This window comes from Amia ocellicauda, chromosome 15 (genome assembly GCF_036373705.1).
Source record: "Amia ocellicauda isolate fAmiCal2 chromosome 15, fAmiCal2.hap1, whole genome shotgun sequence".
Classification (NCBI taxonomy): Eukaryota; Metazoa; Chordata; class Actinopteri; order Amiiformes; family Amiidae; genus Amia; species Amia ocellicauda.
The window spans coordinates 24,064,905-24,081,003 of record NC_089864.1 but is presented as its reverse complement, the minus strand read 5'-3'; the positions used below and the strand labels follow the sequence as shown (position 1 = coordinate 24,081,003).

The following is a 16,099-nucleotide window of genomic DNA, read 5'->3' as shown; positions in this document are numbered from 1 at the left end:
AGGTCTTTAATTAGAAACAGCTACAGTTCTGAACATCACTGTATTCACAACTGGGGGCTTTTTTTTACGTTTGCGGTGCTTTCTGTACTTCAAAGACAACTGTCTCCCACACACATATTAACTTGGGTCACCACTGCTTTGAGATGGTGAAGAAACCTTTCATGTGTTCCCTTTTCAAAAGCATTTTGGAAATCTCGATACACTTCTATGATTCCCAGAGAGCACAGGTTTTCATTCCTCTTCAAAGCAGACTTAAAAGCCCATCTTCCCTCGTGAGTGTCGGATGTAGTACCTTGAGCTGCCTTTGTTTCAGCCTCGGGCTCGCAGCAGGCCCTGAAGACCAGGCTGCAATGGTAGCCCATTGAGATGTTCTGATCACAGCTCTGCCCCTGGTTGCGCGCAGTTATCCCCAGCAGGCAGCAGCTGCAGCACATCTGAAAGACAGAAAACGATGGAGGCCTCACTATGACTCACGCATAATGAAGGTCAGTCAAGAGAAATCAGATCTCCATTAAATTGACCTGTAGGTGTTGAAAACAAGTTGTGTGGGCTCTCTATTCCACAAACCTTAATGACTTTACTTTCACAGTGGGTTTCATCTCTGTATATCACCTCACAGGAGCCCTGGTCTTTGGCCATGTTGATGCCAGTTGTGCAGTGCGTGTCCTCCAGGACGGTAGCGCAACACTGCTCCTGCGCTATTCTGGAAAAAGAAAAGCCATCAGCAATTCCCATCATGTTTTCAGCTAAACTAAATCAACTAAATTACAGTCATTGGTTTGCTTTGACTCTATGGTAGTGTGTATAACAATTACAGGTGTGACAATGTAATAAGTAGTGTCATTCGTCATCGAATGATTGTTTCTCAGTTCACCAAATACTCAGAAAATAACAAATGGCAAAAAGTGTTTTAAATCAGGGAATAAATCAAATTAACAAATTACCCAGTAAACACTTAATCTAAGTACTGGTTTTGGCCTCTGTTTTAGACACAAGAATGGGAACTGGAACATTTTGTTTAATTGTGGTTACATATGATTTATTCTATTAAGTTAATAAATTCACTTATAAATACTGTATTCAAATATACAGCATATTGCAATAGCAGCTGAGACTTTGATGTTAGTGCAGCAGTGCATTGCTTTATTGTGTTGTTGTTCCACCTCTACATGTAATAAAACACTAAGGAGGCTTTCACATCACCGGTTTGGTGCAGATTGAAGAGCAGTTGGGTTAATTTGGAGCTATATGTGAAACCTGTGATAGCGACATAATTGAACCAGGATGCAGATCAAACCGAAAGAACCGAGTCCACAATAAGTGGTGCTCTGCGAAGAAACATTTTGGTTAATCATAAAAACTGTAAACACTATTGCACACCATTTGCCTTCATGATGTACCCTAGTGGTATACAAAAGTAACAGTAAATAAATTGATTGGAAATTAAAATAGGTGAACACTAAGGGATCGGCGTATCACAAACAGAAGAGGATTAGAAACCTCCTACATTTCAGTGCTTTTAGGGGGTTTGTCATGATAGGTTGATTTAGAGTGCAGGCTGAAATCCCCTCCTGACAAATTGAATCCAGGTGCTGCTGATCTTCTGCTTATTTCATACTATCAGGCCTGCTTCACTCCTCACACCAATGACTCAACTCAGAGTAGGGCTCAAACCATTATCATTTCTTCAAAACGTTTTTTTTTTCTGGATCTTTCCACTAGACAATGGCACCTTTTATGGGCAAAGTTTTAGAAGTGTTTTTCTTTCTTTCTTTCTTTTTTTGGGTCTGAAATAATCTTTAGGTTTCCTGTTATTCCTAGTTTCAGTCTTTTCTCTCTGTATGGTTTCAGCTCCTAAGTATTTCCGGGAGTAGGGAGCAGTCCCCCCTTTCTGTAATTTGTACAATTTTAAGATTCACTTTATTTCCAGTAAAAATGTGTTTACATTAGAAAGGCAGATTGAGTAACAAAAGTGATTCTTCTGGCCTCATCATGCTCTATGCACTTTTACTATAGAAATAACATCTCAGTGCAAGATTTTGCTTATTCCTGTATTATAGTATAGTGCTGAGGACAGTTGAAAGTGACCTACAACAGCTATATCATCTGTAAAAAAAGTGCTAATTAATTAAAAGTTTCATCCTAATTTTGTAATATTTCCAGAGAGATATTTCCCTGGATACTTCTGCAGATGTTTAACGTTATTTTACAGTATCTGAAAAATTGCAATCCTTTCTATTGGTTTTAAATCTAATCTGTCGTCATCATTTTAAATGCTTAACAAATTGTACTTAACAAATAAGTCTTTTAGCTCTCTAAATCTGTTTTGGAGATGTGTTTGACATAGAAATACGGCTCAGTTTCTGTAGTTTTATATATTTATATTCTTTCAAAAAAGGTTTGTGGGAAAACATCGCCTTAAGACAACAACTACAATGGACAACTATTAATGGACTCAGCATTAGGTACAATACATAATAGGATATTGTAACTTACTTAAAGGACTACATCAAGTAAATACATCATATACTCACCTACAGGTGATGGATCCTGACACATGTGGCAGGGCTGAGCAGTTGTGTTTCTGATGTCCCCATTCTCTTCCACTTGAACAGCAGTCTTCCATGGATAGCTGTGCATTCACTGCCACAAAAAACACATAAGGGACATTCCTGAGACATGATAGAGGTGGGTTATGCAATGCTGAACTTGAAATGTTTGCAAGATGTCAACTGGGTCTACAGCATATAAAACATATCTTACTGTGGATACATTTCTCCTACTTTAGTCACATGAGTATACACCGCTGTGCACACATATTAGACACATTCAGTGTTACTGACTGGTATTAAAAAGGAAAAGCATTGAGTGATGTCTCACATCCCTCAATTTTCAGAGTGCAGAGAAATATAATCTTAAATTCACAAATGTAGGATTGGAGGACCCAAAAAGCCTTCATAAAAGGATGAGTAATACTTGAAAATAATATATTTAAGGAACAAAAAGAAAAGCATTGGATTGATAACAGAATTGGCAGGAAGCTCAGGTGCCATTGTCTGTCCATTCATCCATGGTACAGTTTTGACATTGGGACTTAAAGGATGTGTAACAGTAAAAAATACTCTGTTTAGAATTAGAACAAGTCCATAAGGTTAAAATAAGTACAAGAACAGAGTAATTAGAGTATGGAACAATTGTTAAAGGTGTTTTGGAGAGATGAGTCAAAGTATTTATTACCAGGATCTGGTTGATACAGAATGCGAGACAACAAATACATGCAACTCATAAAACCATCTGCTGAAAGCCAACAATGAGGTAATAGGGAGGTACAGTTCAAGTTTGAGGACAGACAATCAAGTGGTGTTGAAAAAATGCAGAAAATGTATGCAATAGTGGCTGCAGCAAAGTACAAACAAATTTGAATCCACCACGCCATTCCCAGTGGTGCACGATTTAATTATCTAAACTTGATCTTACGGGAAGATAATGATCCAAAACTCTCAGCTAGAATAATTAAAATCTGTTTACTGAAGAAAGAGGAAGCTGGAAGTCTTTTGTACACATGGAATGGGTCCTCCAGAATCTCAATATTGTGGTACTATTTGGACAAAGAAAAAGTGGTAGAGAATCCAGGCAAATAAGATGAAGATTGTAGTGCATAGTGGTGTACGTAGAAGTTTAGGATTTGTGAAAATGTATTCATTTTCCAGGAGGGGCTTTATATTGTAAAGCACATAGTGGTAGTTTTCACAAAAGAAGTTTACAAATCTATTATGTTGTGTGGGACAGTAGAATAACATATCTAGTCAAGTCTGAATTTCTCATATGTTTCTTCACCCAAACTCTGAACTGAACAGACATACAAAGAATGCAACTGCTTTACTCACACTAAGGGCTAGACCTACCTGTGAATTGTACATTTCAAATTATACTGCATTGTGTTCTGATTTATAAGTAGTAGAAAGTGGCTTCTGATGATAAATTTAAATGTGACAGGGTGTAGGTTTGTACTTTGCGTTTCGTGCGTAGGTCAAAACTTTTGATTTGGTCTATCCCTAAGACTGGCCCCAAAACACTCACACACAGGCATACACTATCGGTCAAAAGTTTTCGAACAACCCCATTTTTCCAGTTTTTACTGAAATGTAAGCAGTTCAAGTCCAGTGAATAACCTGAAATGGTACAAAGGTTAAGTGGTAAACTGACAGAGGTAAAAAAAAAAAAAAAAAAACGTGTTACGCGCAGCTCCTGTGCATAGAGGTTACACTGTATTCCTACAATGCACATATCGTTTGAAAGCTTATTATCTTGGCTATCATTCTCAAACACATCCGATTTACAGTTTCCATGTAGCCTGCCGTCATTCAGAATATGGGGGGTAAACTCGCAGTCTGCCCCGGGGGGTGGTCTCATTCAGAACAACCTAACGATTAATCCAGTATTATTTTAGCATTATTTGATGTTCTATCAAACACAGAGAAGTTCAGATCCAATTATGTAAAATCGTTGTGTATTAGTACACTGTACACAGAGTTTTCCATCTTGAGTTTTTGAGCTCTCTACGGGTGTGTGTTGCTTCTACCAAAACATGGATGGTCTCGTTTTGATCAGTAGACTGTCTGGTTCCAGAATGTCATAATTGTACATATATTCATATATTGTCCTACTCTGAGTAATCATACTCAGACCAAGTATCCCCCCACCCCCCCATTTCAGAATGCGGGGGGGGATACTTGGTCTGAGTAGGAATACTCAGAGTAGGGGGGGCATATAAAAATCTAATTTACAAATCAGAGAATGCTTAACATCATTAGAAAGCTTAGAGTCTCGGTTCCATGATTTATTTATTTTCTTCAATTGTTTATTTGTTCTATGCTTCAATTTCAGAGTACATTGAGACATTGTGTAAATTTCAATAAAAAATTGAAAAATTGAGGTGTTCTAAAACTTTTGACCAGTAGTGTACAATCAAAACAAACACACAGTCAAACCCATTCTATAGAAGAGAAAGATGTAGTTCCTCCTGATGCTTGATGGGAAAAAAGATGTATCCTCAAAATGTAAAGAACTGCAGCAGTACAATTCTTGAATAATCAAACGTGTATTGTATTTCAGATTGAAACTATGATTGCCAAAATTCATTACATTTCCTAATACATGCAAAAGTTGAAGTTGACAATAAGCACAGGGAATGGCAACACTGAGAGAAAACAAGGCTCGGTAATGACACAGGGGAGTAATCAAGACTTCGCAGTGAAATCTGAGAACAGAGGGGTGAATATAGAAATGGTAGGGGCAGAGATAACTAAGGACAGTTTGTAGTGGATAATGCAAGAACAAGGTTGAATTTGGATTAATCAAGGGGACGGTGCTCAAGACTCCAGGATGAAACTAGACCAATAGCGACCTCTGGTGGGGAGCAGAGGGAGTTCAGGGTGGAATTGTGACAATAACATTACTGACACTTTTGCTTCTGTACTTACATATTATTTAAATAACTATACATGATGGATGCAGCAGAACATTTTGCAGCTTTTACTGTGAATAGACACATGGCTCTGCACATCAACAGCATTAGATTACATATTGTTTGTCTATAAACTATTCAATCATTTCTACTTCTGAGAAAAGCAAATAAGTTATTTTAAATGCCAGGCTGAGAGTAATTACAGTGTCTATACAACTCAGATTCCCAGGCCTTGCCTACATCATTGCTTGCCTAATAAATTCACGATCCATTTTCAAATCTGTCCCTGACATTAGAAGCCTGAAAAGATATTGCTATATTCTGCCTGGCAGATTTATGTCCTGCAGAGGATAATATCTGTGATGGTATTTAGAATAGTTTGCAGAATGAAAATCTTGAATTTGTTTACTTTTCTTGAATTTTGTAGCTAATTTTATTAATTAAGATCAATAAGTAAACATTTGATGTTGAATTTGATGTACAGGTGGAAGATTTGCAGACATGTCCTAGTGTCTGAACAGGAAAAGCAGAAGTAACGGTGGGAAAAATTCCCAAAGTAAACAAAATTGTGTTTGGATTACAAGTCTCCTACACAAGAACTCTGACAAACAGCTTCAAACGCTCAGTTAAAATACTACTATTGATACTGAGAAGCTGTCTTTATTTTGTGCCAAATTACTTACTTGGTCAACAATTACACTTGAAAGTCCCTATAATCACACCTGATCTGTGATTTGCAGACTTTCAAATTGTATGCCATTTACGTCTTCTAAAGACACACTTTTCATTAGTTAGCCACTCATTATCATTCCACTCAAGAGAAACTCAACACAATTACTGCTTCAGGGCACATGTTGAGGGGTAAGATTATACATACAGATGGTCATCATAAGCTGAGAACAGGTACAGGACTGTGATTCCCAAAACTGTAGATGCTCAGTGAAACATAAATCTAAGGTAAGGCTTCCATAATAAGTAAGGCTTGCATAATACAGCAAGATCTCCCATTACTATCCTGAGGCTATCGGTTATTCTAAATTGGAAATGGTAAAATAGTCCAGGAATTCATACACACTACTTCACTAGAGAAGAAAAATGTGAAATGTTATTGTGAAAATCTGGCATTAATCTCCAGTGTGGCTAGAGCTTAATGTTGTCCTGATTTATGTGACTGCTGCTGACGCTCCACTTACGCTTTTAAGAGATTATCTTCCATTGTATTTGCGTCATAACACATAGAGTTATTGGGCCGTATTAACTAAACATTTGGTCTCAATCTCAAATTCAGATTAGACTAAATTTGTTTTCTTTCCAAATATTTTAAAATCCATACAAATCATGAAGAAGCAACAGGACTGTTAACACTGATTCATGGAAAACTTTTATGTAATTCCAGGTCTGAAGGGAATGTCCTACTGAGAGACTGAGGAACTGAACCTTTTCACCCTGGAACAGAGGAGACTACGTGGGGACTTGATTCAAGTCTTCAAAATCATGAAAGGCATCGACCACATCAATCCAGAGGAGCTTTTCCAGATCAGCAGGGACACACGCACCGGGGGACACAAATGGAAATTGGGCTTCAAGGCATTCAAGACAGAAAACAGGAGACACTTCTTCACACAGAGAGGCGTCACAATCTGAACAAACTCCCCAGCGATGTGGCTGAAGAGACAATTTGGGAACATTCAAAAACAGACTGGATAGGATCCTTGGATCACTTAGTTATTAATGGACACCAAACGAGCATGATGGGTCGAATGGCCTCCTCTCGTTTGGCCACTATCTTATGTTCAATTTTGTATTTAATCCACTTTCTTACTATTAATGGTGCACTGGTTTGTATTAATTATACCATCAGTATTTGTCTATCATTATCATATAAAAATCAGTTGTCCTCGAGGCAGGTACAGTATTATATTGAAGTCCCACATTGCGACATGCCAAACATTCTTCTAGATTTTCACCAGGAAAAGTCTGCTCCATATCTGTTATCGTGAGACATAGGAGAGTCCAAAACAAGAAGAGGCCATCTGGGTTCACTTCAAAGCAAGCCTGACCCAGAATGGAATTAGTCTTGGAATCTATTCTAACCCTGGTCAATGTATGGGACTAAAGCCATTGATAATGTCAAACAAAGTGTTTTTTTCTCAGATCCACTATTTTACAATTTGTATAACCACTTTTCTTTTCTGACAGCCTTCTAAAAGAGCAAATACCATTTAAGCACATTGTTAACTAAACAAATAAACAAACTTGCTAGGCATTCCTTGGGTACAAATTATGTTTTACATACACTACCATTCAAAAGTTTGGGGTCATTTCCTTGTTTTCCATGAAAACATACATGAAATGAGTTTGAATAGGAAATATAGCAAAATGAACAAGAAATATAGTCATTGACAAGGTTAGAATGATTTTTAATTGAAATAATAATAGTGTCCTTCAAACTTTGCTTTCATCAAAGAATCCTCCAATTGCAGCAATTACAGCCTTGCAGATCTTTGGCGTTCTAGTTGTAAATTTGTTGAGGTAATCTGAAGAGATTTCACCCCATGCTTCCTGAAGCCCCTCCCACAAATTGGATTGGCTTGATGGGCACTTCTTATGTACCACATGGTCAAGCTGCTCCCACAACAGCTCAATAGGGTTGAGATCTGGTGACTGAGCTGGCCACTCCATTATAGGCAGAATACTAGCTGACTGCTTCTTCCCTAAATAGTTTGCATAGTTTGGAGCTGTGCTTTGGGTCATTGTCCTGTTGTAGGACAATCAATCAAGCACCATCCGCAGGGTATGGCATGGCGTTGCAAAAGGGAGTGATAGCCTTCCTTCTTCAAGATCCCTTTTACCCTGTACAAATCTCCCACTTTACCACCACCAAAGCACCCCCAGACCATCACATTGCCTCCACCATGCTTGACAGATGGCGTCAAGCACTCCTCCAGCATCTTTTCATTTGGTCTGCATCTCACGAATGTTCTCCTTTGTGATCATAACACCTCAAACTTAGATTTGTCTGTCCATAACACTTTTTTCCAATCTTCCTTTGTCCAGTGTCTGTGTTATCTTAATATTTTCTTTTTATTGGCCAGTCTGAGATATGGCTTTTTCTTTGCAACTCTGCCTAGAAGGCCAGTATCCCGGAGTCGCCTCTTCACTGTTGACGGTGAGACTGGTGTTTTGCGGGTACTATTTAATGAAGCTGCCAGCTGAGGACCTGTGAGGTGTCTGTTTCTCAAACTAGACACTCTACTGTATTTGTCCTCTTGCTCAGTTGTGCACCAGGGCCTCCCGCTCCTCTTTCTATTCTGGTTAGAGCCAGTTTACGCTGTTCTGTGAAGGGAGTAGTACACAGCGTTGTACGAGATCTTCAGCTTCTTGGCAATTTCTCACATATATTGAATATCCTTCATTTCTCAGAGCAAGAATAGACTGATGAGTTTCAGAAGAAAGTTCTCTGTTTCTGGCCATTTTGAGCCTGTAATCAAACCCACAATTGCTGATGCTTCAGATACTCAACTAGTCTAAAGAAGGCCAGTTTTATTGCTTATTTAATCAGCACAACAGTTTTCAGCTGTGCTAACATAATTGCAAAAGGGTTTTCTAATGATCAATTAGCCTTTTAAAATTATAAACTTGGATTAGTAAACACAACGTGCCCTTGGAACACAGGACTGATGGTTGTTGATAATGGGCCTCTGTACATCTATGTAGATATTCCATTAAAAATCAGCCGTTTCCAGCTACAGTTGTCATTTACAACATTAACAATGTCTACACTGTATTTCTGATCAATCTGATGTTATTTTAAAGGACAGAAAATTTGCTATTCTTTTGAAAAGAAGGACATTTCTAAGTGACCCCAAACTTTTGAACGGAAGTTTATGTAAATATATATTGTGAGGGGGTTGGGTAGGATGCTACTGGCTCCAAAAAAAGGTGTTCTCACAGTACAGAAGAGTTCAGTGGGAGGGTGTTAACTGGATAAACATAATTTAGAAGATGCCTGTGAAAACCACTTCTCACTTAGGAGTTAAATGTCTGAAAATTCAAATACCTTCCATACGGTGACCATTTCTAAGTTCCACCACTTTAAAAAAAACTACAGAAGAAGCATTGGAGTAACAGATAATATTGCTTACTGGCCCAGCAGAGCCATGTGACTACTGTACAGAATGAAACAGAATTTGTCATTAATATGTGATAGAAATGTGTGATTTTTTATATGCCTAAAGTGCCCCCCTTTCTTTCTATATATTTAAAATATGCAACACAGATATTCAAATATCTGTCATACATATACAGATATACAGATCAGGGCCAAGTTGGGCATATGTTTATCATTGAAGCTATTCTAATGAGAGATATACCCTTTAGCCAGATCAACTGGAGGAGGTTATAGATTTACTGGAAAATTTGTCAGAAGAACTGGTTGTGTGAAAACAGTGTTAAAGTTGCGTAATTTCGTACTTTTTGCTTTAGCACACACATATTTGTATATTTGTATACAACACATAGCTGTATACAAATAGTTGAAGCCAATTGTAATGCCTCGGCGGTCTTAATGGGAATAAACGCAACATGATCAACTCCCTTGCTTAAGCTATAATTTGACCATTGTACGGAGCATGACTCGTTAATTGCATCTGCTTTATTTTCTTTAGCAAGTTATTCAACATTGCAATTACAATACACAGCTAGACGTGTCGATGTCAGATTTAGCATTTGATTATTGTGATTTGGAAGTAGGTGGCTGCTGCTGCTATTCAAATTTCTGCTCCACTGAAAGAACGGACCCACTCACCAGGGCAGCAGATTCATGCTTTAGGCAGCGTTCATTCATTCTCCCCCAGTTCGAACAGAGCAATTGTAAGCAGCCCAACACCAATACATTACATTACACATAGTAAACCTGCTGTACATGCTACAGACAGCTGCACACTCAAGACAGGGAGATTCCCTTTGTTCCTCAGCCATTTATAACACTTGAGTCAAAGCACAGGCAAGTATCCAGGTCCCCTAGTATCCCAATCAAAGACCTGCACTGCCTAGTTAGGGAGCAGATACAGACTTTAGACTTCACCAGACTTTGCCATTACCACAACTGTAAATAAAAACAGCATTACGTCAGAAGAATAATTCAAGAAATGTTGATTAGGAAACATGATACATTTCAGTGAAACTGGAGTGTGGAAATCTATATTATTTCATCACTGATACCTGTATAGCCACAACAAAAATATACACATTGTCTTTCTGATAATAAAAATCAATATGAACACATTATTGTCCAGAAAGTTACAGAAGGAATCTCGCTTTTTGGTGCACTGTTCTTTTCATGCTGCTTCTTTGTTTTTGGCAGACTGTCAGTATTGGCGGACTTTGCTGAGGCCCTGTCTGCAGCCAATATCATTAATAGACATGTAACTGCCAAAATTCCCAGGACCCATAGGTTTCTATTCAAAAATGAGACAAATCCATGGTTCTCTGCTTGCCAGGGCCAGAGGAACACATCGCTCTTGACGTCTCTTTCCAAAACACAAAAGCTGGGAAAGTGCATTTCTCACAGTCTGGAAAAAGTGATTAAATGATCTGTCTTCTGGTGGTTTCTTGTCCTATGCAGAAGCCAAATACAAGTAAATAGTCATGCACCCTGAAACCGGTGAAGAAAAGACTTCATTACAATCAAAATCACGTAAGCTACCCATTTAAAACGTAAACATGTGCATGGCCAGACAAAATTTTATGTAAAAACCACATATCTGTGTCAAAGGAGTGTATGGTTTACTAATCCATACATATTTCACATGAAAACTGTTCCTAGCGAAGTCTGCTTTCCATCTTGCAGTTCCATACTGGATTGCAGATATGTTATGGAGGGAGATATAGCGAAAGGCCCACATCTCTCCTTCACTGTGTAAACACATCTTAATGACTCTAATATAAGTGCAGAGTGACAGTTACTTGAACGCTATTGCTGATTTTTAAGCCAAACGTTACATCAAGTTAACTCACTGAAATGAGCAGATGCTTTCAAATAAATCGTCTACTGTAAGACGAAACAAAAAGAGTGAGACATTGTGAAATTACAGAAAAAAATGCAATGGATATAATCATGCCAATGTCATAATAATGTTGAGTAATCATTTTTATTTATATTTTCTTTTCTTTTTTTTCATTTCTGCTAAGCACTGGCTGCTGGGAACTGATTTTCTCAGCAAGGTGAATACATTTTATATGGCTAAAAATGTATGATATTGGCAGTCTTTTAAAGAAAGACTTCCATTAGATATTGATCAGCAACACTAAGGAGCTAATTGGGAATGCAAAACCATTTAAACATCCAAGACAGCAGCTGTAAGATGTATCAGTTGTATCTACCAAAAGAAAACATGGGCTGATTGTAAAAGATTGCTCAACAGGCTGATTAATCAAGAGGCTATATTGACCTCTTGGTGCTGGAGGATGGAAGTACAGTTGTTTTTATAGGCCTTATGCATCATACAAGTAAAACTGAGGAGCAGAGTTTCATTTTAAGATTCTTCGAAAGATGCTAATGAAATTCTAATTCACGTTTAGCATACAATGCTGTAGTTACTGATATACATTTTAATTGTATATGTTTGGACGATACTGTTTGTTTCTTTGGTGGAATTATCTGACTGACGTATTCTCCAGTACAACAAAACAACTAACATCCTTATATCGCAACACTGTGTATCAAAACTGGTAGCAAAAACAGACATTGTGCATCTTATGTACTTACACTTAGTCCACTAAAAACTAACCTTGAAATCCAGCAGCAGTCTTATCACAGATGTGAATGCACCCAATTCTTAACACTATTTTATGTGTAAAGAGATTTAGTTTAATTCAATCTTTCTTAGCAGAAATTCCCAAGCAGGCATCACATGCAAAATAACTATTTCACCTGTCTATATTTGATTGCTATGCATCTGCAGCATGGCTCAAACTGCACTATGATCTGAAGAGAATGCCTCTGTATGTGTGTGTGTCTGTATGTGTGTTTGTGTTTGTGTACCATGGACTGAATAAGTATTCACCACCACCACCCCTCCCCCTTAATGTTTGGACATTTTATAGTGTTAGAATCTGAAACTAAAATGGATTTAAAGTTGATGTTGAAAAACATGATATTTTTTTTTATTATTATTTACAAATATAAAACTGAAAAGTCTTGATTGCATTAGTATTCACTCCCTTTGCTATGACATATACATAAATAAGCTGTGATGCCATGGGTCACATCATTGAATAGGGTTCACCTGTGTGCAATTAAAGTGTCACATGATCTCAGATTAAATACATCTGTTTCTGGAAGGCCCCAGAGTATGTCAGAAAGCATATTCACACAACCACACCATGAAGAGCAAGGATGTTTCATAACAGGTTTAAGAGAAAGTTCTGGAAAAGCACCAGTCAGGGTTGAATAATAAAAAAAATCTCAAACTTTGAATATCACCTGAAGCACAGTTACATCAATTATTAAAACATTGAAAACAATATGGCACAACCACGACTCGTGTACCGGAACCATTGGCTGTCTACCAAAACTGAGTGACTGGGCAAGGAGGTTGGTGGTCAGAGAAACCACTAAGATGCCAATGGTAACTTTGAGGGAGCTGCAGATTTCCACAGCCAGGATGGGAGAAACTGTCCATATGTGTACTAGTACCTGGCTGCTCCACAAAGCTGGTCTATGTGGTGCAGAGAAAGCCATTGCTGAAAAAGATGTGGCAAAAGGTTCTCTGGTCGGATGAGACCAAAACTGAACTTTTTGCAAAATGCAAAATGCTGTGTGTAGTGCGAATTCTACACTGCCCATCTCCCTGAGAACACAACCCCCATGGTAAAGTGTGGTGGTGGCAGCATCATGTTATGGGGATGCTTTTCATCTGCAGGGACTGAGAAACTTGTCAGAATTGAGGGCAATATGGATGGAGCCAACTATAGGAAAGTCCTCAAAGAAAACCTGCTTCAGTCTGCAAGGCTTTGGACTGGGGCAGAGGTTCACCTTTCAGCAGGACAATGATCCTAAACACACAGCCAAGGCTACACTGGACTGATTTAAACACAAGAAGCTGAGTGTCCTAGAATGACACAGTCAAAGCCCAGACCTCAGTCCAATAGAGAATCTCTGGCAAAACTAACGGTGCCCATCCAACTTGACAGAGCTTGAGCAATTTTGCCAAGAAGAATGGGCAAGAATTACAGGAACCAGATGTGCAAAGCTGTAACTCACAGCTGTAACTGCTGCCAAAGGTGTTTCAACTATGTGAATACTAACACATTTCATTGAATTTATTTTTTAATTAACTTTTGTTTCAAAATAAATAAATATAAATGTATTCAAGGTGTTGTGTTAATCAAAGGGAGAGAATCCCAATTAAAGCCATTTTCATTCCAGATTGTAACATAACAAAATGTGAAAAAATCCTTGTGGGGTGAATACTTACGAAATCCATTGTATTTTAGTTGATGAAGGACAATAGGACATTCTCAAATGCCTGTTTTTTTTTCCTTCTAGAATATTTTCACCATCCACTAGTCTCACAAGGGCACCAGGACCAGAGGATGCAAAACAGTATAGATTTGTCTAAATGCTTTACAAAAGTAATACAAAAAATGTAAAATAAGATTAAAAATGTTGTTGTAAAAAAATACCAATGGTCTGCAGAACTAACAAGAAGAGGCTTGATGGCAAGAAGAAGGTTATAGCCACTGTGACAAATAGGGATGGATCTTTTTCCTTCTGGGGGTGTTTTGCATCCTGGGGTCCTGATGCCCTTCTTAGAATTTAGGGATTCCAAAATATACACAGACATTTGAGAATGTCCTTCATCAAATAAACTCTAACCGAATCAGAAAATGAAGATGTACCAATAAGCAGATTGAATGGGACACTTCTATACAGATGAGAAAAGTCAACATATGTTCAGTGGGTTCATGCGCAGTGACTGGTAAGGTAACTTCAGAAATGTGGTGCACATAGAAGAGGATATCTCATCACATCCACGCAATATGTAAGCATTTATCTCTCTCATAAGACAAAGGGCAGGCAACCAAAAGTATCAAGCCTACTAATATTTAGTCAATGCTTTGTATGATTCGAGAATAAGCATGTGCCATGTCCACAGCAGAGCATCTGTTTAATTCTGTGCATTCTCTGTATACATCCAAAAAGACATGAAAGACCAATGCTTTCTAACTTAAGACTTGAATACTGTAAATTATTTCCTATCCAGCAGATACTGCCCTGTAACTCAGTGTGCATGTTACAGTTCTGTGCTACAAAGTTATTACAAAAAGTACATGCTATAAATTACAAGCAGGAGTCCAAACTGAAATCCCCCTGCAACTGATGTCCATTGTCAGGAAATTAGTTCATGTGTTTCATACCCTATACATATTTTCAGGCACTTTTTCAAACTGTTGTTTTCATTCCCAACCCTGGTATTGGAGACCCAGTGTGCTGCTGGATTTTGTTCAGACTGAGATCTCCATTCCTTCATTGATCTAAATAATCATTTCAAGCCATGGGAGGAGTCAAGTTAAATATTGATAAATATAAGGCACCTTTTTCTAAGTGAAACCATTTTAAAAGTCAAGTGAAGCTCATTTTAAGTTCAGTTAAGGTTTGGGGTAATACATTTAGAGCGCAACTGGATCGAAAACCAGCAGGACAGTGGGACCATGTTTGGGAAGCACTGCTCCAACCATTGTAACATCCCCATACATTTCAAAGAGCAAAACAAAATGCAAGCTTGCAAACTAGAAGATAAATATATAAGCAGCCTTCATCAGACACATACTCGTTGTAATAGCAATACATACACGAGAACAATATTGATTGCATGTGTGTATATGTGCTTTAATCAACGCGCGAAGTGAGTATCTTACCTTGACCACTGAGAACGCAGTATAGAGAAAAAAGCAATACAACCGAGGGTCCCATTGGGAGGAATTACTATGTCTGGGAAGCTGGAATGAAGTAGTTCCTTGACTCTTTGCCTTTTTCTGTATATCCAGTTTGGGTCTATATCAAAAGCAGACGTTTACACGGGGAGACCGAGCTGCGACTCTCTCCCAGTCCCGACACAGAGGAATGAGAGGCTGAGCGCAGCGGGACCGTCTAGCAGTCGGGCTCTAATTATGGCTCTTGGCTGCGGCGCTCCGGGGGGTGTGGGGGTATCCACTAGGACTGGGATTGGTGCATAATTAAATGTAATATATTGTATTAACAGACTTGATATGATGCATCTTGCACCAACTTCATCCATAAAAAGCTTATTGGAATAATTACTAAGATTGCTTCACTAAAACAAATATATTGAGATGGGTAAGGATTCAAATATAGAAGTGTCCATAGTCTGGTGAACCAGACATACTGGTGTAGAAACTTCCAGAAATGGAGTGCATTGTGGTGTATTACTCAATCAAACAGTTTTCTGGTATGCTCATGCGGTTAGACACAGCTCATGTGTGTATTGCAATATTCAGTGACATATCCTTATAAAAAATGACTGTGGTTTTATCAGAATGTCACATAGTAGTATATGAGAAGTGGGAATTTTATTATAAGGAGGCTTCTGTGGAGCGTAGATCTGC

General features: G+C 38.2%; 1 protein-coding gene across 2 annotated transcripts in view; it reads right to left on the bottom strand.

Moving 5' to 3' along the window:
* Positions 1 to 15,618, bottom strand: part of fbln1 (fibulin 1) — a 45,597-nt gene extending 29,979 nt beyond the window's left edge. The window contains exons 1-4 of one of the 2 annotated variants that reach the window (XM_066724317.1): positions 15,392 to 15,618; positions 2,535 to 2,643; positions 568 to 703; positions 293 to 434 (exon numbers count right to left, since the gene is read on the bottom strand). In XM_066724317.1, coding sequence (XP_066580414.1) covers positions 293 to 434; positions 568 to 703; positions 2,535 to 2,643; positions 15,392 to 15,446 — 442 coding nt within the window. In that variant the 5' untranslated portion in view covers positions 15,447 to 15,618. The remainder of the gene's footprint in view (positions 1 to 292; positions 435 to 567; positions 704 to 2,534; positions 2,644 to 15,391) is intronic. The other variant, XM_066724318.1, reaches the window with a different exon arrangement.
* Positions 15,619 to 16,099: the final 481 nt, after the last annotated feature.